Source organism: Cololabis saira, chromosome 23 (assembly GCF_033807715.1).
Source record: "Cololabis saira isolate AMF1-May2022 chromosome 23, fColSai1.1, whole genome shotgun sequence".
Classification (NCBI taxonomy): domain Eukaryota; kingdom Metazoa; phylum Chordata; class Actinopteri; order Beloniformes; family Belonidae; genus Cololabis; species Cololabis saira.
The window spans coordinates 8950023-8973704 of record NC_084609.1 but is presented as its reverse complement, the minus strand read 5'-3'; the positions used below and the strand labels follow the sequence as shown (position 1 = coordinate 8973704).

Here is a 23682-nt window from a genome sequence, read left to right as displayed (position 1 = left end):
TTAAATTTGGCACACTTTTGAGTAAAGGTGTTTTGGTTCTAGAGGTGTTTTGGTTCTAGAGGTGTTTTGGTTCTAGAGGTGTTTTGGTTCTAGAGGTGTTTTGGTTCTAGAGGTGTTTTGGTTCTAGAGGTGTTTTGGTTCTAGAGGTGTTTTGGTTCTACAAGTGTTTTGGTTCTGAAGGTGTTTTGGTTCTGAAGGTGTTTTGGTTCTAGAGGTGTTTTGGTTCTAGAGGTGTTTTGGTTCTAGAGGTGTTTTGGTTCTAGAGGTGTTTTGGTTCTAGAGGTGTTTTGGTTCTTAAGGTGTTTTGGTTCTAGACGTGTTTTGGTTCTTAAGGTGTTTTGGTTCTAGAGGTGTTTTGGTTCTTAAGGTGTTTTGGTTCTAGAGGTGTTTTGGTTCTTAAGGTGTTTTGGTTCTTAAGGTGTTTTGGTTCTAGAGGTGTTTTGGTTCTGAAGGTGTTTTGGTTCTTGAGGTGTTTTGGTTCTTGAGGTGTTTTGGTTCTAAAGGTGTTTTTGTTCTAGAGGTGTTTTGGTTCTTGAGGTGTTTTGGTTCTAGAGGTGTTTTGGTTCTTAAGGTGTTTTGGTTCTAAAGGTGTTTTGGTTCTACAAGTGTTTTGGTTCTAAAGGTGTTTTGGTTCTAAAGGTGTTTTGGTTCTACAAGTGTTTTGGTTCTAAAGGTGTTTTGGTTCTAGAGGTGTTTTGGTTCTACAAGTGTTTTGGTTCTAAAGGTGTTTTGGTTCTAAAGGTGTTTTGGTTCTACAAGTGTTTTGGTTCTAGAGGTGTTTTGGTTCTTAAGGTGTTTTGGTTCTTAAGGTGTTTTGGTTCTAAAGGTGTTTTGGTTCTACAGGTGTTTTGGTTCTGAAGGTCTTTTGGTTCTTAAGGTCTTTTGGTTCTTAAGGTCTTTTGGTTCTACATGTGTTTTGGTTCTAAAGGTGTTTTGGTTCTAGAGGTGTTTTGGTTCTGAAGGTGTTTTGGTTCTGAAGGTGTTTTGGTTCTGAAGGTGTTTTGGTTCTTAAGGTGTTTTGGTTCTTAAGGTGTTTTGGTTCTTAAGGTGTTTTGGTTCTTAAGGTGTTTTGGTTCTAAAGGTGTTTTGGTTCTAAAGGTGTTTTGGTTCTTAAGGTGTTTTGGTTCTAGAGGTGTTTTGGTTCTGAAGGTGTTTTGGTTCTAGAGGTGTTTTGGTTCTAAAGGTGTTTTGGTTCTTAAGGTGTTTTGGTTCTAGAGGTGTTTTGGTTCTAGAGGTGTTCTGGTTCTGAAGGTGTTTTGGTTCTTGAGGTGTTTTGGTTCTAGAGGTGTTTTGGTTCTGAAGGTGTTTTGGTTCTTGAGGTGTTTTGGTTCTTGAGGTGTTTTGGTTCTAAAGGTGTTTTGGTTCTAGAGGTGTTTTGGTTCTAGAGGTGTTTTGGTTCTGAAGGTGTTTTGGTTCTTGAGGTGTTTTGGTTCTAGAGGTGTTTTGGTTCTGAAGGTGTTTTGGTTCTTGAGGTGTTTTGGTTCTTGAGGTGTTTTGGTTCTTGAGGTGTTTTGGTTCTTGAGGTGTTTTGGTTCTTAAGGTGTTTTGGTTCTAGAGGTGTTTTGGTTCTAGAGGTGTTTTGGTTCTAGAGGTGTTTTGGTTCTAAAGGTGTTTTGGTTCTGAAGGTGTTTTGGTTCTTGAGGTGTTTTGGTTCTTGAGGTGTTTTGGTTCTAAAGGTGTTTTGGTTCTAAAGGTGTTTTGGTTCTTAAGGTGTTTTGGTTCTACAGGTGTTTTGGTTCTGAAGGTGTTTTGGTTCTTAAGGTCTTTTGGTTCTACAGGTGTTTTGGTTCTGAAGGTCTTTTGGTTCTTAAGGTCTTTTGGTTCTTAAGGTCTTTTGGTTCTTAAGGTCTTTTGGTTCTTAAGGTCTTTTGGTTCTTAAGGTCTTTTGGTTCTTAAGGTCTTTTGGTTCTTAAGGTCTTTTGGTTCTTAAGGTGTTTTGGTTCTAAAGGTGTTTTGGTTCTTAAGGTGTTTTGGTTCTTAAGGTGTTTTGGTTCTAAAGGTGTTTTGGTTCTAAAGGTGTTTTGGTTCTAGAGGTGTTTTGGTTCTAGAGGTGTTTTGGTTCTTGAGGTGTTTTGGTTCTTGAGGTGTTTTGGTTCTTGAGGTGTTTTGGTTCTTGAGGTGTTTTGGTTCTTGAGGTGTTTTGGTTCTTGAGGTGTTTTGGTTCTTGAGGTGTTTTGGTTCTTGAGGTGTTTTGGTTCTTGAGGTGTTTTGGTTCTACAGGTGTTTTGGTTCTGAAGGTCTTTTGGTTCTTAAGGTCTTTTGGTTCTTAAGGTCTTTTGGTTCTACATGTGTTTTGGTTCTAGAGGTGTTTTGGTTCTGAAGGTGTTTTGGTTCTGAAGGTGTTTTGGTTCTGAAGGTGTTTTGGTTCTAGAGGTGTTTTGGTTCTAAAGGTGAGACGGACCACCGTGTTCTGGTCCAGGTCTTCCTGGCTGGTTACCGCGGCGACGCCCAGGAGCAGGCCGTGTCACGCACGGGAACAATGAGGCGTTTCCGCGGCGACGGAGCCGCTTCACATGTTTACTCACTCGGGCTGCAGCTGAGGCTCGTGTGTGTGTGTGTGTGTGTGTGTGTGTGTGTGTGTGTGTGTGTGTGTGTGTGTGTGTGTGTGTGTGTGTGTGTGTGTGTGTGTGTGTGTGTGTGTGTGTGTGTGTGTGTGTGTGTGTGTGTGTGTGTGTGTGTGTGTGTGTGTGTGTGTGTGTGTGTGTGTGTGTGTGTGTGTGTGTGTGTGTGTGTGTGTGTGTTGCGGCTGCTGGACCATAAATCTGACTTCAATCGGGGGGGGGGGGGGTCATATGGGACCTGTAAGCTTTAGTGTCGTGATAAAAGTGAACACTGGGTTTATTTACGGCACTGAGGAGTTGAAAAACGTCAGAATAAAAACATCAGGAACGTTGGTTTCCCAGGAACTCTCCTCAGAACCGGATCTGGCGGGTCCTGGTCCCGGCCCTGGTCCTGATCCTCAGGTGAGCTGCTGTGACCTCTTGACCTCCACCGCGGGCCGGTGCTGCTCGTTTGGGTCTGAAGCAGGAACTTAACTCAATCATTGACGGCAGGGACCCGGCGGGTCAGAGACGTGGGTCAGAGTCCAGTTCTCCGCAAATATTTGAACAAGCCAGAAACCTCCAGATAAATCGGTTAATGAGTCACGAAAGAGGAAGCTGAGCCGCCAGCGGGACGATGACTCTCCCGACTCCGTCGTTTAGCTGAACGAGGCGTTTCTCTCAGGATGAGAATCTCCGGAGACTCATCCTGCTGGATAATGAGCCCCGCCCGTTAGCCACGCCCCCCTCAGCCCAGGTGGGAGACAGAAAACATAAACACACTGAAACCATCGGGCCCCGTCTCTCACGTTGCCATGGAAACATCTGGAACGACGCCAGACGTCAGCCGGACCGCGGTGGAGCTGCTAACCGCTAACCGCTAGGGTCCGTGTACTTCGCGGCCATCCGTTTTTTGTTTTGAAATGACAAAAAAAAAATAGAGAAATAATCCGTCTTTTGTTTTGATAATAAAAAACGGAAAACGGATCGTTATCCATTATCCGTTATCCGATTTCATTGATGTGTTTGAAAATCGAAATTCGTTTCCAAGGATACTGAAAACAAGGATTGGACAAATGGGGGGATTGCACATGCGCAGTATTAAATGAAGAAAGTTGTTTCTGGTTCTTTTGTTCATCAGATTAACAGTTTTAGATTTTTTTAATGTTGAAACAGAAAATAAATCAAATATGAAACATGGGAGTGAAACATGAGTTTAATCTGTAATCTGTCTTCACTCCGTCATGAAACTGCAGTGATGTTGTGACAGTCATGAATCAACAATGAATAACATAAACTGAACTCTAACATACTGCCCCCCCCGTTGGAAACGAATAGGAAATAGAGAAAAGAGTTTTAATTCCCAATTTCGATTTTCAAACACATCAATGAAATCGGATAACGGATAACGGATAACGGATAATGGATAATGGATAACGATCCGTTTTCCGTTTTTTATTATCAAAACAAAAGATGGGAAACGGATTATTTTGGATTATATCTATATTTTTATTTTGTCATTTCAAAACAAAAAACGGATGGCCGCGAAGTACACGGACCCGCTAGCCACCAACCTGATGATTGGACCTGATCCAGCTAGCTGACCTGGGGAGAGTAGCGCCAGGTCGGTACCTGGAGGTGCAGGTCCCTGATTGGAGTAGCTAGCTGCTTGGCTGCTGCTACCACTAGCAGCTAATGGTTTAGTGGTTGAGGGTAGCGTCTCCGCTAGCGTCTCGCTGGGCCGCCGCCACCGTGACCGAGTTCTGGTACCTATAACACCAAGTCTTTTGGTCTTTTATCTCAAGTTTATTGAACTGTTAAATAGCTAAAGGGCTAACGGCTATCAGCTGCTAATTGCCCATGAAGCCACGCCCCCTTTCAGATTTGTCTACTTTTACCTGACGAGGTGAAAATAGATTACATGATGGATGTACGAGGTCTGGATCTGGACCCTAGTGGTCTGTAGAGGACCTGCAGGTCTGGATCTGGACCCTAGTGGTCTGTAGAGGACCTGCAGGTCTGGATCTGGACCCTAGTGGTCTGTAGAGGACCTGCAGGTCTGGATCTGGACCCTAGTGGTCTGTAGAGGACCTGCAGGTCTGGATCTGGACCCTGGTGGTCTGTAGAGGACCTGCAGGTCTGGATCTGGACCCTAGTGGTCTGTAGAGGACCTGCAGGTCTGGATCTGGACCCTAGTGTTCTGTAGAGGACCTGCAGGTCTGGATCTGGACCCTGGTGTTCTGTAGAGGACCTGCAGGTCTGGATCTGGACCCTAGTCGGTACCAGAACTGCAGGCCTTGGTACCTGAGCTGAACTGCAGGGTCACAGATGGAAACAAAGCAGCTGAGAGTACAGCAGAGGAAAGTAAAGAGGATTGAGATCCACACTGACACACACACACACACACACACACACACACACACACACACACACACACACACACTAATCCCCCCCCCCCCCCCCCGCTGCGTCTCCGTGACAACAATGTTTAGATACAGTTGAACAACAACTGAACTCGACCTCCAGGTTCTGAGTTTGTTAAACCTGGACCTGGTGGGGGGTAATCTGGTGGGGGGTGTCATTAGCTTCACCTCTCCCCCCAGAAACTCCTCCCAGAACGGACTGATCCTTCTTGTTACTGATCGACCCTGGAGGTCAGAGTCATCAGAGGGGGCGGGGCTTCCCTTCAGATCCGGTCCAGCAGCGGGTTATTTCCAACCCCAGCCGTCGTCTCTCAGGTGTTACCCGCACCACGGTCGCCATGGATACGCAGCCCGAAATGGAACAGGGATAAAGCTGCGGAGGAGTCCTGGGAAAAGCAATCACACGTGGCTGCACTGTACACAGAGTCCTGGCGGGCGTTCCCGCCCGTACGCCGGCACCGGCGCTCCCTCTGTGTGCCCAGCTTTTAATATCAGTCTGGATGAGAAGGTTTCCATGAGAGCGTCAGGATTTATACGGATCAGGACCGGTCCCAGGACGGCTGAGGTTGCTGCTCATTGGTCGGAACGGAGATGCTGATCGGGTCGATGTGCTGAGCCCCTGAGACCCCAACCCGCGTTTATCAGGTGAGACCGACCCTGAATGACCCTGAATGACCCGGGCTGGATCAGCAGGCTGAACCATCGGGCCTCAGTTCTGCCAGAACCTCTCGGGTCGATGGTTCTGGGAACTTTTTGGTGTTTTTAGGTCTGTCTTCGGTCAGTCGCCAGGTTCTCAGAGAGGCGCTGCCGTCCGTCCCGGGCGTCTCCGTTCCAGAAGTCTCTGAATGATGTCACAACACCTTATCATAACTCCTCATGTTTGTTATTGTTTTAAATGTTTTATGACGGAAGAATAAAGTCGTAAAAGTGACTGTACAGAAAAGGGAAGTTACAAACTGCAGGCCAGGATGCAATAAATTAAGATACCGTGAAGTCAAAGTTAAAAATAAACAGCGACAAATGTTAACAGTAACACATCTTTTTACTTATTTTAATTTGTGTCAACTCGTTTTTATCTTGACAACATGTGCAAAACTGCATAATTATCATTATTTATTTAGAATTATAAATGTAGCACAAAAAATAAGGAAGTGAGTGTTTGGTGGATTATTTCTGGGTTGTAACGGTGTTTCCTGGTGCATTATTTCTGGGTTGTAACGATGCTTCCTGGTGCATTATTTCTGGGTTGTAACAATGCTTCCTGGTGGATTATTTCTGGGTTGTGACGATGCTTCCTGGTGGGTTATTTCTGGGTTGTAACGGTGCTTCCTCGTGGATTATTTATGTGTTGTAACGATGCTTCCTGGTGGGTTATTTCTGGGTTGTGACAGTGTTTCCTGGTGGATTATTTCTGTGATGTAACGGTGCTTCCTGCTGGATTATTTCCACGTCGTAACGGTGCTTCCTGGTGGATTATTTCTGGGTTGTGACGCTGCTTCCTGGTGGATTATTTCTGTGTTGTAACGATGCTTCCTGGTGGATTATTTCTGTGTTGTAACGATGCTTCCTGGTGGATTATTTCTGGGTTGTAACGGGGCTTCCTGGTGGATTATTTCCAGGTTGTGACGGTGCTTCCCGGTGGATTATTTCTGTGTTGTAACGGTGCTTCCCGGTGGATTATTTCTGGGTTGTGACGATGGTTCCTGGTGGATTTTTTTCCAGGTTGTGACGATGCTTCCTGGTGGATTATTTCTGGGTTGTAACAATGCTTCCAGGGGGGTTATTTTTGTGCTGTAACGATGCTTCCTGGTGGATTATTTCTGTGTTGTAATGATGCTTCCTGGTGGGTTATTTTGTGTTGTAACGATGCTTCCTGGTGGATTATTTCTGGGTTGTGACGATGGTTCCTGGTGGATTATTTCCAGGTTGTAACGGGGTTTCCTGGTGGATTATTTCCAGGTTGTAACGATGCTTCCAGGTGGATTATTTCTGGGTTGTGACGGTGCTTCCTGGTGGATTATTTCTGGGTTGTGACGGTGCTTCCTGGTGGATTATTTCTGGGTTGTAACGGTGCTTCCTCGTGGATTATGTCAATGTTGTAATGATGGTTCCTGGTGGGTTATTTCTGGGTTGTCTCACAACTCGTTTTTATCTTGACTACATGTGCACAACTGCATAATTATCATTATTTATTTAGAATTATAAATGTAGCACAAAAAATAAGGAAGTGAGTGTTTGGTGGATTATTTCTGGGTTGTAACGGTGTTTCCTGGTGGATTATTTCTGTGATGTAACGATGCTTCCAGGTGGATTATTTCTGGGTTGTAACAATGCTTCCTGGTGGATTATTTCTGGGTTGTAACAGTTTCCTGGTGGATTATTTCCAGGTTGTAACGGTGCTTCCAGGTGGATTATTTCTGGGTTGTAACAGGGTTTCCTGGTGGATTTTTTCCAGGTTGTGACGATGCTTCCTGGTGGATTATTTCTGGGTTGAAACAATGCTTCCTGGTGGATTATTTCCAGGTTGTAACGATGCTTCCTGGTGGATTATTTCTGGGTTGTAACGATGCTTCCTGGTGGATTATTTCTGGGTTGTAACAATGCTTCCTGGTGGATTATTTCCAGGTTGTAACGATGCTTCCAGGTGGATTATTTCTGGGTTGTAACGGTGCTTCCAGGTGGATTATTTCTGGGTTGTAACGATGCTTCCTGGTGGATTATTTCTGGGTTGTAACAATGCTTCCTGGTGGATTGTTTCCGGGTTTCAACTGTGCTTCCTGGTAATCGGCACAGAACATTTGTCAAATGTTTCCTGGGTTCAGCCCACATCCTCAGCTCGTCCCATGGGCGCATGTTCCTGACAAATGTGGCGCCATTTAAAATGGAAATAAAGTCTTGAGTTGTTAATAATACCGGGAAAAAGTCACTTTTTTTTTGGGGGGGGGGGTCTGATATTTACTAACTACGACGACAAAGTCGCTATGTTTGCAAGATTGTTGTTGGTTAAAACTCGGACGGCTCACGTTGACCTCTGTGCTAACTAGCCTTCCAATAAACTGTCGTCCAGAGAAGTTGAGGAAACATGATTGTAATCTGATTACTTTTGCTCATTGACCGACTTCAGCTGATGTTAGTTTGTTTTTGTTTCAGCCGACCGTCTGCCGTGCAGCACGATGAACGGATACGAGCCTCCGGGCGTCACCTCGGCCGTCTTCGGCTCGTACAGCTCGCACGTCAAGTGAGTCCTTGTGATGGGTGGGGGGTGGTGGGGACGTGTAAACTTTGTTTCCTACGTTTTATCGATCTTGATGAGACTTGAAGAAGCTGGTTTCATCCAAAATTGTGCAGATGAGCGTTTTGAGGACGTACTACGTAGAATTTTAACACATCTTCGTGCTCAGCTGAAACACTAATTTCACAAGATCCACACCCCATGAATCTGTGACTCCACCCCTTTTGGCACTGCCAGGAGCTGGCTCCGCCCACTTCACCCTAAAATGGGCGGAGCAAGCAAAACTAGCAGTCGAATGAAACATGCCCACAAACTACTAGTAGCTTAGCTCGTGTAAACCTCTGATGCTAACTAACGTCTTGATTCATTCGGATAAATCTCTCTGGTCTGTCGGAACCACGACAATATGACTTACGATATTTACGATAATTAATATAAAAAATATGCAAACACTAAAAGTAAAGTGTTTTTTATTAGAAGTCCTCAGCCAATCAGAGGCCAGGTATCAGTGCTGCATCTTCCTCTGAAACCGACTCCAGGTCTAGGGATGGGAATCGAGAACAGGTTCTTGTTCAGAACCGGTTCCCAGTGTTTCAATTCCTTGGAATCGTTTGCAAATTTTACAAACGATTCCCTTTTCAATTCCAGTCGTTCGTAAGGCAGCAGTCAACAGTAAACATGGTTACATTTCAGTAAAAAAGATGCCAAAAGAGAAACTTGCAATACTTGCCCAATGAATATTTCATCAAAAGGGAGGAAAACTACCAACATGCAAAAACATTTGTTCACACAGCAGCAATAACAATCAATGAATGTTGTTTTTTAGAACGTCAGTAATTCTCAACCCAGCAGCAGCAACATTAGCATGTCCTTGGCTAATAATACTGCAGGTAACTAATTAACTGGAACACTGCCTATCATATTAGTGCCATGTTGTTGTGCTTTTTTTTCTCCAAATGAGAATTGATAAGGGGATCAATAAAGAACCGAATCGTTAAGCGGAATCGAAAACGGAATTGGATTCATAAAAATCTTATCAATTCCCAACCCTATCCAGGTCACATGACTGTGTTTGTGTTTCAGCGGCCTCGACTCCCCGTCTCCAGAACCTCCCAGAACCAAAGCCAAGCCCGGTGCCAAAGCTCTGAACGGTGAGTCCTGCTGCTCTCTGGTTCTGGTTCTGTTCCACAGTAAAAGTGCAGGTTGTGCTGCGGCAACCCGACGTCGGCCGTAACCCGGGTTCTTGTCCTGGTCTCATCACCGCTGCTGTCGTCTTCCGCAGGTTCAGAAGAAGTTTACTTCCTGCGTTCGTCTGCCAAACATAAACGGAGGTGTCAGAGTGAGGAGCGTGTGTGTGTGTGTGTGTGTGTGTGTGTGTGTGTGTGTGTGTGTGGTCTTGTTTATGTTACTGCATGGGGACCGTGAAGTCAGCGCTGACCTTGTGAGGACCGAAGCCTTGTCCTTGGGGGGGGGGGTGGGTGGCATGTTCAGATGTTCTGGTTGAGGGTGATTTTTAGGTCCCCCACTGCCCCCCCTACAGGTCCAGTCTGTCGTCTCACATCGGGGACTAGTGCACCTGTGAGATGCCGCCCCCCTGTGGTCATGCATGGTGTCGCTACACGCCGTAGCTGTCAAGTTAGCGTTCAGGTTCATGGCCGTGTTTGTTTACACAAACTAATTTGTTCAGACGATAAGCGTCAGTTAAAACGTTGAGGCCTTAATATCAGAACCTACAAAGTTCTTACAGAGTTCTGCTTACAAGAACCAACCTACTTGCCTACAACTACTTACATCTTTTCCACCAAATCGGTTCCAGGCTGGTTCTGGTTCTGGGCCAGTGCTGAGTTTGGAACTGGGCTTTCTGTTTCCACTGACAAAGAAGTGGCTCCGGTTGCAAGGTAGCAGCAACTCTTTGCTGGTCTAGAGGAAAGAACTGCTTCCCGAGGGGGCGGAGTTGTTAAAGGTATTGTGACATGAAAAACAAATTTTTCTTGATTTTTTGTGTTTTGTTGGTTGTCTTGACATCAATTACACCCAAAAAACAACGAACATTTAACATTCAGTGTATTGTGTGCTTTCTGGGATTTTCCGCATAACTGTGCAAAAACGGCGCATCTGGTTTGGTGGCGGGCCGTTACTAATAGACCCGCTAAATCACCGCCCCCTCCACCCAGCTCCCTGCCTCCTCTCCTCTCCAGCGCACCATAAAGGCTGATTTATGGTTCCGCGTTACACCGACGGAGAGGGTTACGCGGCGCGCACCGTACGCTGAGCCCTACGGCGTAGGCTCTGTGTCGATTTAACGCGGAACCATAAATGAGGCTTAACACGGAGCTGTTTAGAGCCTCTTTTGTTCTCATCACCGGGAGGAAAACTGCTAAGAAGACCCGCGGCCACTGACTGGACTTAAGATAAGGAGACACTGCTGCTTGCATGCCTTTATTTTTATGATTGTTTTCGCCGTGCTGCTTTTCCGTGCATGCTTCGCCTGTCGCTCCCGGCTTAACTCTCCGACGCCGCTGTTAGAAGTCCGTGACCGTGACCAGAGGACTCGACTTCCAGTCGAGTCCTCTGGTCCCATCCCCGGGCCCATCCCCTGGCTGTAGTCGCCCTGTCTGGGCTGTGTTTGTGGTTCGGTGTGCGCGCGTGTGTGTGGAGACGCCAGCAGAAGCGTGTAGCAGGAGGAGGAGGAGGAGGAGGTTGGGAGGAGGAGCGGCGCAATGATTGACAGGAAAGGGGGAAAAGGACCCGTTTTTCCCCAAGCATCATGGGTCTGAGGAGGAGACAACCTGTCTTTTAGAGATGTGTCCACGGAGGAGCTACGTGGACCAAGTCCTATTAGAGCAGATACCTGGTTGTTGCTGCAACTTTCACGCAAACACAGAGACGTAACTGACGTTTGCAGTGATGTAATGACGTGGCTCCCTTTAGCACCCGAGTTGTGGAAAACAAACCGGTTCTCAGCTGGTTCCCAAGTTGAACAAGTTGTGAACCAGAACCACCCACGGACCAGAACTAGAACTGGTTTGGTGGAAAAGGGGTTGGAGGGACCAGAAGTTATTTTAGCTTGTGCTAAGCTACGATACTAACTAGTATGAGCTTCATTCAGGGAGTTTAGAAACGGTTACTGAACACAGGGACGCATGCGTGTGTTTGCAGTGGTTGGTCAGGATGTGAAATCACCGTGTGTGTGTGCGTGTGTGTGCGTGCGTGTGTGTGCGTGTGGTTTTTAACACAATAATTACAGTTCTTAAGAAAATCTGTTGGTTCCTTCGAGGGAAACTTTCGGTAACGGACCTATGCAGCAACTGAGGTGTCGCTGAGCTGAGCGCCTGTTTCCCAGCCCAGGTAACCATGGTAACCGGCGACGCTGCAGCAGATGTTTGGGGGCTGATAGAAGCTCAACAGCTGCTGAGGGGAGATAGCGGGGACCGACTTGCGTCATGGCCGCCTGTGACATCATCAGTGACGTCGGGGCGAGGTCGTACAAGTTCTGACGTGGGTCGGGTTGTTTTTGTTAGAACCAGACGGAACCAGACGACCCCCTCAAAGCCGTCAATGTCACACCTCCAGATAAAGCATTTAGTCAGAACCAGTTCTGGTCCGGACTGTAAATCTGTTTATTTCTGCTGTAAAGTTGAACATTTTAACCTGCCGGTCTGGATCTGGACCCTAGTGGTTTGTAGAGGACCTGCAGGTCCGGATCCAGAGTTCTGGGGGTTCTGCTGTGACCCGGACCTGTTCTCTTCCACCAGAACCGAGGAAACACTTCAAGACCAGCATCAACAGCCTGACGGACACGTCGCAGTACCACGTTGAGGTGAGTGGAGGCTGACGGGGTCCGACCCAGAAGATCTGGATGGGAACAGATCTGGATCAGGATCTGGATCAGGATCTGGATCTGGGGGGGCGGGGATCTGGATGGTGTTGGTGGGTCCAAACATCCGAGGAAGTTCAGACACTAAAATGTAAATAAAATAATAAACAAAATTAAAGCTGCGAGCAGCGATGAACGGGCCCTCGCACTCATGGCCACCGCCGCCCCCCATAAGCATATCAGAAATTACACCACCCACGACTTCCTATGTCAAACCATTCAAAAGTTATGGCAGAAAATAGGGACTATGAAATATCGACCAATCAGAAGAAGGGGCAGGGCTAATTTGCACCAATTATGACTCAAAACCATGTCCGATGACACCACCCACGAGTCTTTATGTCAAACCATTCAAAAGTTATTGCAGAAAATCGGAAGTATCAGAAAAGTACCAGAAAAAGCACCAGAAAAGTAATGCGCGTGATCGCAGGATGGAGATGCATATTTTGATGTATAACACACCTGGGTGCACATTACGGTTCAGGCCGTATTAACCGCCGAAGGAATGGCATAAATTGCGCCAAAATTACGCGATTAATTAAAAATGTTCAAAATGGCAGACTTCCTGTTCGGTTTCGGCCATGGCGCCAAGAGACTTTTCTTTAAGTTGCGACATGATACAGGTGTGTACCGATTTTCGTTCATGTACGTCAAACCGTATTGTGGGGCTTGAGGCACAAAGTTTTCTAGGGGGCGCTGTTGAGCCGTTAGGCCACGCCTATTCATGAAAACCATGAAATATAACATTTTTCGCCAGGCCTGGCTTGTGTGCGAAATTTGGTGACTTTTGGGGCCCGTTTAGGGGGGCAAAAAGGCCCTCCTTTCATCAGAAGAAATACAAAATTCCTACAGATACAGATTGTATCTGTAGGAATTTTTTTTAAATACATTTTTAATAATAAATAATAAATCCTCTGCAGTTTCCAGCCGTTTAAATTAAAAGACCTTGAAGAGTTAAAAGGACCAAATATCTGCCAAAAACCTTATCTTCTGTACTGAAATGTTCTCCGTAGTCAGGTTCCGGCGCGTAGATGACTTTTGACCCAGAAACCCGACTCACAACACCCCCCTCCCGGTCAGCCGGGTTCCGGGTCTCTGGATGGTTCCCGGGTCCACGGGGGTTCCCCCCCCCCTCGTTAACCTGCATGTCCCCGGCACACAGGGACTCCTTCAGGTTCCTCCTGGACCCGTCTCCCGAGACCCGCTGCCTCCTGCAGATCTTTTTATGGCGCCGACCCCCGACCCGCCGATGACGGAGCTAATTAGCTGAGATTGGTTATTTTTAGATCCTCCTACTTTTCACTGTGTGTCATTGTGCCTTGACATTTGTCACTGGCTGTAAACATCTTACCCCGTATGCCAAATCCGCTTGGCCATCTTTATATGTACGCAGGCGTATGCATTGGTTGCTCATTATTTATAAAACCCTTCTGGGATTGGTCCCTGCTTACCTATGTACATATCTCCATAGAAGCCAAAGCCATTATGGCCTGCACTCACATGATGCCTTGCACTTCATTGTTCCGCGTGTTCGTACTGAGCTGGGAAAAAGAGCTTTTAAATTCCCCCTTTGCTTGGAACACCTTTCAGAAAGACTTAAAACTGACGGACCTGATATCTTTCAATGACTTTGGTTCAATCCTGAAGGACCTAGAGTGTGAAAGCATTGGACAGTGTCTCTGTACCTGATGGTAGTTATGTCTTCCTAAACATCTGCACTTTATATGATTGATGTGATTATGTACTGTTAACTGGCTGTGACCTCCTATGCATCTGTACTTTATAACAGTGGTGCCCAACCCCCGGGTCGTGGCCCGGTATTGGGCCGTGGGTCATTTGGTACCGGGCCGCACAGAAAGAAAAAATTATTTCTGTACCATCCACGACTGATGATGGTTGACTCTCAAACTGATGGTTGAGAATGTTTTTATTACTTGGATGTACAGTAAATACACTGCAAACACACAGTAAGCGCTATAAAGGAATAAAATAAAATAGAGTTAGTCTTTCTACATTCATATAAGTTTCATTTAACTTAAATACAGACCGACGCAGCTGCTCGCTCGGTAATAACAGCTACCGCTAACCACAATACATGAGTAACCATGGCAACCAAACTCAATATGTTCATAAATACGGAATAACATTTGCAAAGAAAACAAATCCTTATCAGCCAGGTGCTTTTTATGTCAGTTATGCTCCACTTTAGCATTCTCAACACTAGTTTAGTCTTTCAGACACACTTTCTACTGCCGTTAAACTTTTACCTCGAAAGTCTGAAGCGCTGGATGTTTACAATGTCTCACCAAGACGCCTTCAAAATAAAAGCACTAAATATCGGTTAATATATAACAAATAAAATAAAAGCCTGGCTTTAAATAACGTTAATGAGACATAAAAACATAAAAACACATTTATAGAAATACTCATATTAAAGGTAATTTACAATTTCCATTATTTTATTTATTATTATGTATTATTATTATTATTATTATTATTATTATTATTATTATTATTATTACTACTATAGAGAAAATACCGCAGTTTTTAATGCCGATCTTGTCATTTTATTTAGTTTTTATCAACTACACCTTTAGATTGGGCCGTGAAAATATTGTCAGACATTAAACTAGTCCGCGGTGCAGAAAAGGTTGGGGAATCACTGCTTTATAAGACGTGGTAATATCATTTTACTGCTACTTTGTTCCTCCGTTATTGTTTTGTATTCTATCTTTTAACCTTGTGATTTTATTTATTTTTTGACGTGCACTGCTGCCTTCTTGGCCAGGTCACCCTTGTGAAAGAGATCCTTGATCCTTAGCTGGTTAAATAAAAAATTAAATAAAAACTCCTCGTCTCGACTATCTGGTGGTTTTGGATCCAGAACCTGACGAGGTCGTGACCTCCGGCCCCCGTGGGTCGGGAGGAGGTCTGGTCTGGTTCTGAGCGCTGAAGCCCGACTCTGTCCCCCCAGCACCTGACCACCTTCGTCCTGGACCGGAAGGACGGCATGATCACGGTGGACGACGGCGTCCGACGGCTACGACTGCTGGACGCCAAGGGGAAGATCTGGACCCAGGAGATGCTGCTGCAGGTGGAGGAGAGGACGGTCAGCCTGGTGGACCTGGAGACCCGGGTGAGTCCTGCTGGACCCGGGTCGCCCGTAAAGCAAATACAAAGAAAAGATTTTTGCCAAACACAGGGAAGAGGAGACATGATATAGTGATTGTGTGGGGATTCATCATAATGTACGTAAAGGATGAAACGGGTATAGATAATGGATGGATGGATTTATTTATAATGTTCAGGTATAATATTGCGATGAAGTGCTGTAATAACAGGTATATTTTTTGATAAAGTAAAGCTTGCTGTTATATTTATTTACAGGACTGTCTCAGAAAATTAGAATATTGTGATTTTTTTGTAATGCAATTACAAAAACAAAAATGTCATACATTCTGGATTCATTACAAATCAACTGAAATATTGCAAGCCTTTTATTATTTTAATATTGCTGATCATGGCTTACAGCTTAAGAAAACTCAAATATCCTATCTCAAAAAATTAGAATATTCTGTGAATCCTAATCTTAAACCATAATCAGCAATATTAAAATAATAAAAGGCTTGCAATATTTCAGTTGATTTGTAATGAATCCAGAATGTATGACATTTTTGTTTTTTTAATTTTTAATTTTTAATTACAGAAAATAAAGAACTTTATCACAATATTCTAATTTTCTGAGACAGTCCTGTATATTTATTTTGTATTCAAGCAAAATTGAAAAAGAATCAAGGTGTATGACCTCATAAGTTTTTTACTTCCTCCTACTCCTTTTTGGGCATGAAGGTTTATTTCCCTTTGATTTTGTTTAATGACGGTTTATTTGTAATCTTTTCTGATGTTTTGTGTAATTGTTTTTCTTTTTATTTATAATATGCTCGAAACAAAGATTTCAATTTAAAAAAAAAAAAAAAAGCCTCTCGCTGACCTCACTGCTGTCTCCAGAACGAGCTGGAGAACTTCCCGGTCGGGTCGGTCCAGCACTGCCAGGCGGTTCTGAACGCCTGCAGCTACGACTCCATCCTGGCGCTGGTCTGCAAGGAGGCGGGTCAGAGCAAAGCGGACCTGCACCTGTTCCAGTGCGACGACATCAAGGTACGCCGGAGCAGAGGACCTGCTGCTGGTTTATGATTTTTATATTTGTCCTGAAAGTTACAACCGAAAGCTCATATTTGCCTCAGAGTGAATAAATAAACGCCACAATGTAATTTTAAAAGGCAATTTCTGCTGTTTCTGTCAAATTCCACCCCCACCCCTCATATTGGGGGGAGGGGGGGTTGAAGAGTGGATCACAAACCTGCAGGGGTCCAGGACCCCCAAAAAGGTGGAGAACCACCTCAACATCTCCAGCATCGGAGCAAATACACCTCAGTCTCCTCCTGGATGACGGTTGGATGATGGTTGGATTTATAATTTATAGTTTTATTTGGATCCCACTTAGCTACAGCAAAACTGCAGCTAATTCTTCCTGGGGTCCGACACATAATACACAGTACATTACAGCAAAAAATTAAAAGCAAACCTAAAGAGGTAGCATATAAAGAAAGGAAATACAAAATAAAGAAAAAATAGTCATTCCGTTTAACATTTAGATATAAATAAAAACAATAGATATTCATACATTTTATAATATCAACAAATTCAAACAATGTATAGTTATCATAGTTTGCACCAATAACCATTTTTAATAAATATTCATTTATTTATATGTATTATTATTATTATTGTTAATATGTATTTATTTATATTATTATTTATATATATATATATATATATATATATATATATATATATATACCCATTTACTATCTACATTATTTATTTATTTATTTAATAATAATAAAATAAGTTTGGATGATGGTTGGATGATGGTTGAATGACGGTTGGATGACGGTTGAATGACGGTTGGATGATGTTTGGATGACGGTTGGATGACGGTTGGATGACGGTTGGATGACGGTTGGATGACGGTTGGATGACGGTTGGATGACGGTTGGATGATGGTTGAATGACGGTTGGATGACGGTTGAATAACGGTTGAATGATGGTTGGATGACGGTTGGATGACGGTTGGATGACGGTTGGATGATGGTTGAATGACGGTTGGATGACGGTTGGATGACGGTTGAATAACGGTTGAATGATGGTTGGATGACGGTTGAATGACGGTTGGATGACGGTTGGATGACGGTTGAATAACGGTTGAATGATGGTTGGATGACGGTTGAATGACGGTTGGATGACGGTTGAATAACGGTTGAATGATGGTTGGATGACGGTTGAATGACGGTTGGATGACGGTTGGATGATGGTTGGATGACGGTTGGATGACGGTTGAATGATGGTTGGATGACGGTTGAATGACGGTTGGATGACGGTTGAATAACGGTTGAATGACGGTTGGATGACGGTTGAATGACGGTTGGATGACAGTTGGATGACGGTTGAATGACGGTTGGATGACGGTTGGATGACGGTTGAATGACGGTTGGATGACGGTTGGATGACGGTTGAATAACGGTTGAATGATGGTTGGATGACGGTTGGATGACGGTTGAATGACGGTTGGATGACGGTTGGATGACGGTTGGATGATGGTTGAATGACGGTTGAATGACGGTTGAATAACGGTTGAATGATGGTTGGATGACGGTTGAATGACGGTTGAATGACGGTTGGATGACGGTTGGATGACGGTTGGATGACGGTTGAATAACGGTTGAATGATGGTTGGATGACGGTTGGATGACGGTTGGATGACGGTTGAATAACGGTTGAATGATGGTTGGATGACGGTTGAATGACGGTTGGATGACGGTTGGATGATGGTTGGATGACGGTTGAATAACGGTTGAATGATGGTTGGATGACGGTTGAATGACGGTTGGATGACGGTTGGATGATGGTTGGATGACGGTTGGATGACGGTTGGATGACGGTTGAATGATGGTTGGATGACGGTTGGATGACGGTTGGATGACGGTTGGATGATGGTTGGATGACGGTTGAATAACGGTTGAATGATGGTTGGATGACGGTTGGATGACGGTTGGATGACGGTTGGATGATGGTTGGATGACGGTTGGATGACGGTTGAATGATGGTTGGATGACGGTTGAATGACGGTTGGATGACGGTTGAATAACGGTTGAATGACGGTTGGATGACGGTTGAATGACAGTTGGATGACGGTTGGATGACGGTTGAATGACGGTTGGATGACGGTTGAATGACGGTTGGATGACGGTTGGATGACGGTTGAATAACGGTTGAATGATGGTTGGATGACGGTTGGATGACGGTTGAATGACGGTTGGATGACGGTTGGATGATGGTTGAATGACGGTTGGATGACGGTTGAATAACGGTTGAATGATGGTTGGATGACGGTTGAATGACGGTTGAATGACGGTTGGATGACGGTTGGATGACGGTTGGATGACGGTTGAATAACGGTTGAATGATGGTTGGATGACGGTTGGATGACGGTTGGATGACGGTTGAATAACGGTTGAATGATGGTTGGATGACGGTTGAATGACGGTTGGATGACGGTTGGATGATGGTTGGATGACGGTTGAATAACGGTTGAATGATGGTTGGATGACGGTTGAATGACGGTTGGATGACGGTTGAATAACGGTTGAATGACGGTTGGATGACGGTTGAATGACGGTTGGATGACAGTTGGATGACGGTTGAATAACGGTTGAATGACGGTTGAATGACGGTTGGATGACGGTTGGATGACGGTTGGATGACGGTTGAATGACGGTTGGATGACGGTTGAATAACGGTTGAATGACGGTTGGATGACGGTTGAATGACGGTTGAATGACGGTTGGATGACGGTTGGATGACGGTTGGATGACGGTTGAATAACGGTTGAATGACGGTTGGATGACGGTTGGATGACGGTTGGATGACGGTTGAATAACGGTTGGATGACAGTTGGATGACGGTTGAATGACGGTTGGATGACGGTTGGATGACGGTTGAATGACGGTTGGATGACAGTTGGATGACGGTTGAATAACGGTTGGATGACGGTTGGATGACGGTTGGATGACGGTTGGATGACAGTTGGATGACGGTTGAATAACGGTTGAATAACGGTTGAATGACGGTTGAATGACGGTTGAATGACGGTTGGATGACGGTTGGATGACGGTTGGATGACGGTTGGATGATGGTTGAATGACGGTTGGATGACGGTTGGATGACGGTTGGATGACGGTTGGATGATGGTTGAATGACGGTTGGATGACGGTTGAATAACGGTTGAATGATGGTTGGATGACGGTTGGATGACGGTTGGATGACGGTTGGATGATGGTTGAATAACGGTTGAATGACGGTTGAATAACGGTTGAATGATGGTTGGATGACGGTTGAATGACGGTTGGATGACGGTTGGATGACGGTTGAATGACGGTTGAATGATGGTTGGATGACGGTTGAATGACGGTTGGATGACGGTTGAATAACGGTTGAATGATGGTTGGATGACGGTTGAATGACGGTTGGATGACGGTTGGATGATGGTTGGATGACGGTTGGATGACGGTTGAATGATGGTTGGATGACGGTTGAATGACGGTTGGATGACGGTTGAATAACGGTTGAATGACGGTTGGATGACGGTTGAATGACGGTTGGATGACAGTTGGATGACGGTTGAATGACGGTTGGATGACGGTTGGATGACGGTTGAATGACGGTTGGATAACGGTTGGATGACGGTTGAATAACGGTTGAATGATGGTTGGATGACGGTTGGATGACGGTTGAATGACGGTTGGATGACGGTTGGATGACGGTTGGATGATGGTTGAATGACGGTTGGATGACGGTTGAATAACGGTTGAATGATGGTTGGATGACGGTTGAATGACGGTTGAATGACGGTTGGATGACGGTTGGATGACGGTTGGATGACGGTTGAATAACGGTTGAATGATGGTTGGATGACGGTTGGATGACGGTTGGATGACGGTTGAATAACGGTTGAATGATGGTTGGATGACGGTTGAATGACGGTTGGATGACGGTTGGATGATGGTTGGATGACGGTTGAATAACGGTTGAATGATGGTTGGATGACGGTTGAATGACGGTTGGATGACGGTTGAATAACGGTTGAATGACGGTTGGATGACGGTTGAATGACGGTTGGATGACAGTTGGATGACGGTTGAATAACGGTTGAATGACGGTTGAATGATGGTTGGATGACGGTTGGATGACGGTTGAATGACGGTTGGATGACAGTTGGATGACGGTTGAATAACGGTTGAATGACGGTTGGATGACGGTTGGATGACGGTTGGATGACGGTTGAATGACGGTTGGATGACGGTTGGATGACGGTTGAATAACGGTTGAATGATGGTTGGATGACGGTTGGATGACGGTTGAATGACGGTTGGATGACGGTTGGATGACGGTTGAATAACGGTTGAATGATGGTTGGATGACGGTTGGATGACGGTTGAATGACGGTTGGATGACGGTTGAATAACGGTTGAATGACGGTTGGATGACGGTTGGATGACGGTTGAATGACGGTTGGATGACGGTTGAATAACGGTTGAATGATGGTTGGATGACGGTTGAATGACGGTTGGATGACGGTTGGATGATGGTTGGATGACGGTTGGATGACGGTTGAATGATGGTTGGATGACGGTTGAATGACGGTTGGATGACGGTTGAATAACGGTTGAATGATGGTTGGATGACGGTTGGATGACGGTTGAATGATGGTTGGATGACGGTTGAATGACGGTTGGATGACGGTTGAATAACGGTTGAATGACGGTTGGATGACGGTTGAATGACGGTTGGATGACAGTTGGATGACGGTTGAATGACGGTTGGATGACGGTTGGATGACGGTTGAATGACGGTTGGATGACGGTTGAATGATGGTTGGATGACGGTTGGATGACGGTTGAATGACGGTTGGATGACGGTTGGATGACGGTTGAATGACGGTTGGATGACGGTTGGATGACGGTTGAATGACGGTTGGATGACGGTTGAATGACGGTTGGATGACGGTTGGATGACGGTTGAATGACGGTTGGATGACGGTTGGATGACGGTTGAATGACGGTTGGATGACGGTTGAATAACGGTTGAATGACGGTTGAATAACGGTTGAATGACGGTTGAATGACGGTTGGATGACGGTTGAATGACGGTTGGATGACGGTTGAATGACGGTTGGATGACGGTTGGATGACGGTTGAATAACGGTTGAATGATGGTTGAATAACGGTTGAATGATGGTTGGATGACGGTTGAATGACGGTTGGATGACGGTTGAATAACGGTTGAATGATGGTTGGATGACGGTTGAATGACGGTTGGATGACGGTTGGATGATGGTTGGATGACGGTTGGATGACGGTTGAATGATGGTTGGATGACGGTTGAATGACGGTTGGATGACGGTTGAATAACGGTTGAATGACGGTTGGATGACGGTTGAATGACGGTTGGATGACAGTTGGATGACGGTTGAATGACGGTTGGATGACGGTTGGATGACGGTTGAATGACGGTTGGATAACGGTTGGATGACGGTTGAATAATGGTTGAATGATGGTTGGATGACGGTTGGATGACGGTTGAATGACGGTTGGATGACGGTTGGATGACGGTTGGATGATGGTTGAATGACGGTTGGATGACGGTTGAATAACGGTTGAATGATGGTTGGATGACGGTTGAATGACGGTTGAATGACGGTTGGATGACGGTTGGATGACGGTTGGATGACGGTTGAATAACGGTTGAATGATGGTTGGATGACGGTTGGATGACGGTTGGATGACGGTTGAATAACGGTTGAATGATGGTTGGATGACGGTTGAATGACGGTTGGATGACGGTTGGATGATGGTTGGATGACGGTTGAATAACGGTTGAATGATGGTTGGATGACGGTTGAATGACGGTTGGATGACGGTTGAATAACGGTTGAATGACGGTTGGATGACGGTTGAATGACGGTTGGATGACAGTTGGATGACGGTTGAATAACGGTTGAATGACGGTTGAATGATGGTTGGATGACGGTTGGATGACGGTTGAATGACGGTTGGATGACAGTTGGATGACGGTTGAATAACGGTTGAATGACGGTTGGATGACGGTTGGATGACGGTTGGATGACGGTTGAATGACGGTTGGATGACGGTTGGATGACGGTTGAATAACGGTTGAATGATGGTTGGATGACGGTTGGATGACGGTTGAATGACGGTTGGATGACGGTTGGATGACGGTTGAATAACGGTTGAATGATGGTTGGATGACGGTTGGATGACGGTTGAATGACGGTTGGATGACGGTTGAATAACGGTTGAATGATGGTTGGATGACGGTTGGATGACGGTTGAATGACGGTTGGATGACGGTTGAATAACGGTTGAATGATGGTTGGATGACGGTTGAATGACGGTTGGATGACGGTTGGATGATGGTTGGATGACGGTTGGATGACGGTTGAATGATGGTTGGATGACGGTTGAATGACGGTTGGATGACGGTTGAATAACGGTTGAATGACGGTTGGATGACGGTTGAATGACGGTTGGATGACAGTTGGATGACGGTTGAATGACGGTTGGATGACGGTTGGATGACGGTTGAATGACGGTTGGATGACGGTTGGATGACGGTTGGATGACGGTTGAATGACGGTTGGATGACGGTTGGATGACGGTTGAATGACGGTTGAATAACGGTTGAATGATGGTTGGATGACGGTTGAATGATGGTTGGATGACGGTTGAATGACGGTTGGATGACGGTTGGATGATGGTTGGATGACGGTTGAATAACGGTTGAATGATGGTTGGATGACGGTTGAATGACGGTTGGATGACAGTTGGATGACGGTTGAATGACGGTTGGATGACGGTTGAATGACGGTTGAATGACGGTTGAATAACGGTTGGATGACAGTTGGATGACGGTTGAATAACGGTTGAATGACGGTTGAATGACGGTTGGATGACAGTTGGATGACGGTTGAATAACGGTTGAATGACGGTTGAATGACGGTTGGATGACGGTTGGATGACGGTTGAATGACGGTTGGATGACAGTTGGATGACGGTTGAATAACGGTTGAATGACGGTTGGATGACGGTTGGATGACGGTTGAATGACGGTTGGATGACGGTTGGATGACGGTTGGATGACGGTTGAATGACGGTTGGATGACGGTTGGATGACGGTTGAATAACGGTTGAATGATGGTTGGATGACGGTTGAATGACGGTTGGATGACGGTTGGATGACGGCGCCGCAGAGTCTGAGGCGCCGGAGGGAAGTGTGTTCTGGTTTGGCCGTTGGTTTCTAACCGGCCTCTCTTCCTCCAGGCGAACCTGATCCAGGCCGACGTGGAAAGCGCCATGAGCGACGCCAAAGGAGGCAAAGTGAAGAGACGCCCGGAGACGCTGAGGTTAGGCCCCGCCCACCCTCCCAGGCCCCGCCCACCCTCCCAGGCCCCGCCCACCCTCAACGCCATGG

At 45.6% G+C, this 23682-nt stretch overlaps 1 protein-coding gene across 10 annotated transcripts in view; it reads left to right on the top strand.

The window, feature by feature from the left end:
- The window catches only part of LOC133423870 (epidermal growth factor receptor kinase substrate 8-like), a 60468-nt gene that overhangs the window by 15024 nt on the left and 21762 nt on the right, over positions 1–23682 (top strand). For 7 of the 10 annotated variants that reach the window (XM_061714197.1, XM_061714193.1, XM_061714196.1 and 4 more), the window contains exons 2-7: positions 8114–8201; positions 9279–9346; positions 11951–12015; positions 15047–15208; positions 16081–16230; positions 23532–23614. In XM_061714197.1, coding sequence (XP_061570181.1) covers positions 8137–8201; positions 9279–9346; positions 11951–12015; positions 15047–15208; positions 16081–16230; positions 23532–23614 — 593 coding nt within the window. In that variant the 5' untranslated portion in view covers positions 8114–8136. Of the gene's footprint in view, positions 1–5272; positions 5609–8113; positions 8202–9278; positions 9347–11950; positions 12016–15046; positions 15209–16080; positions 16231–23531; positions 23615–23682 lie in introns of those variants that run through there. The other 3 variants (XM_061714200.1, XM_061714192.1, XM_061714199.1) reach the window with 2 other exon arrangements.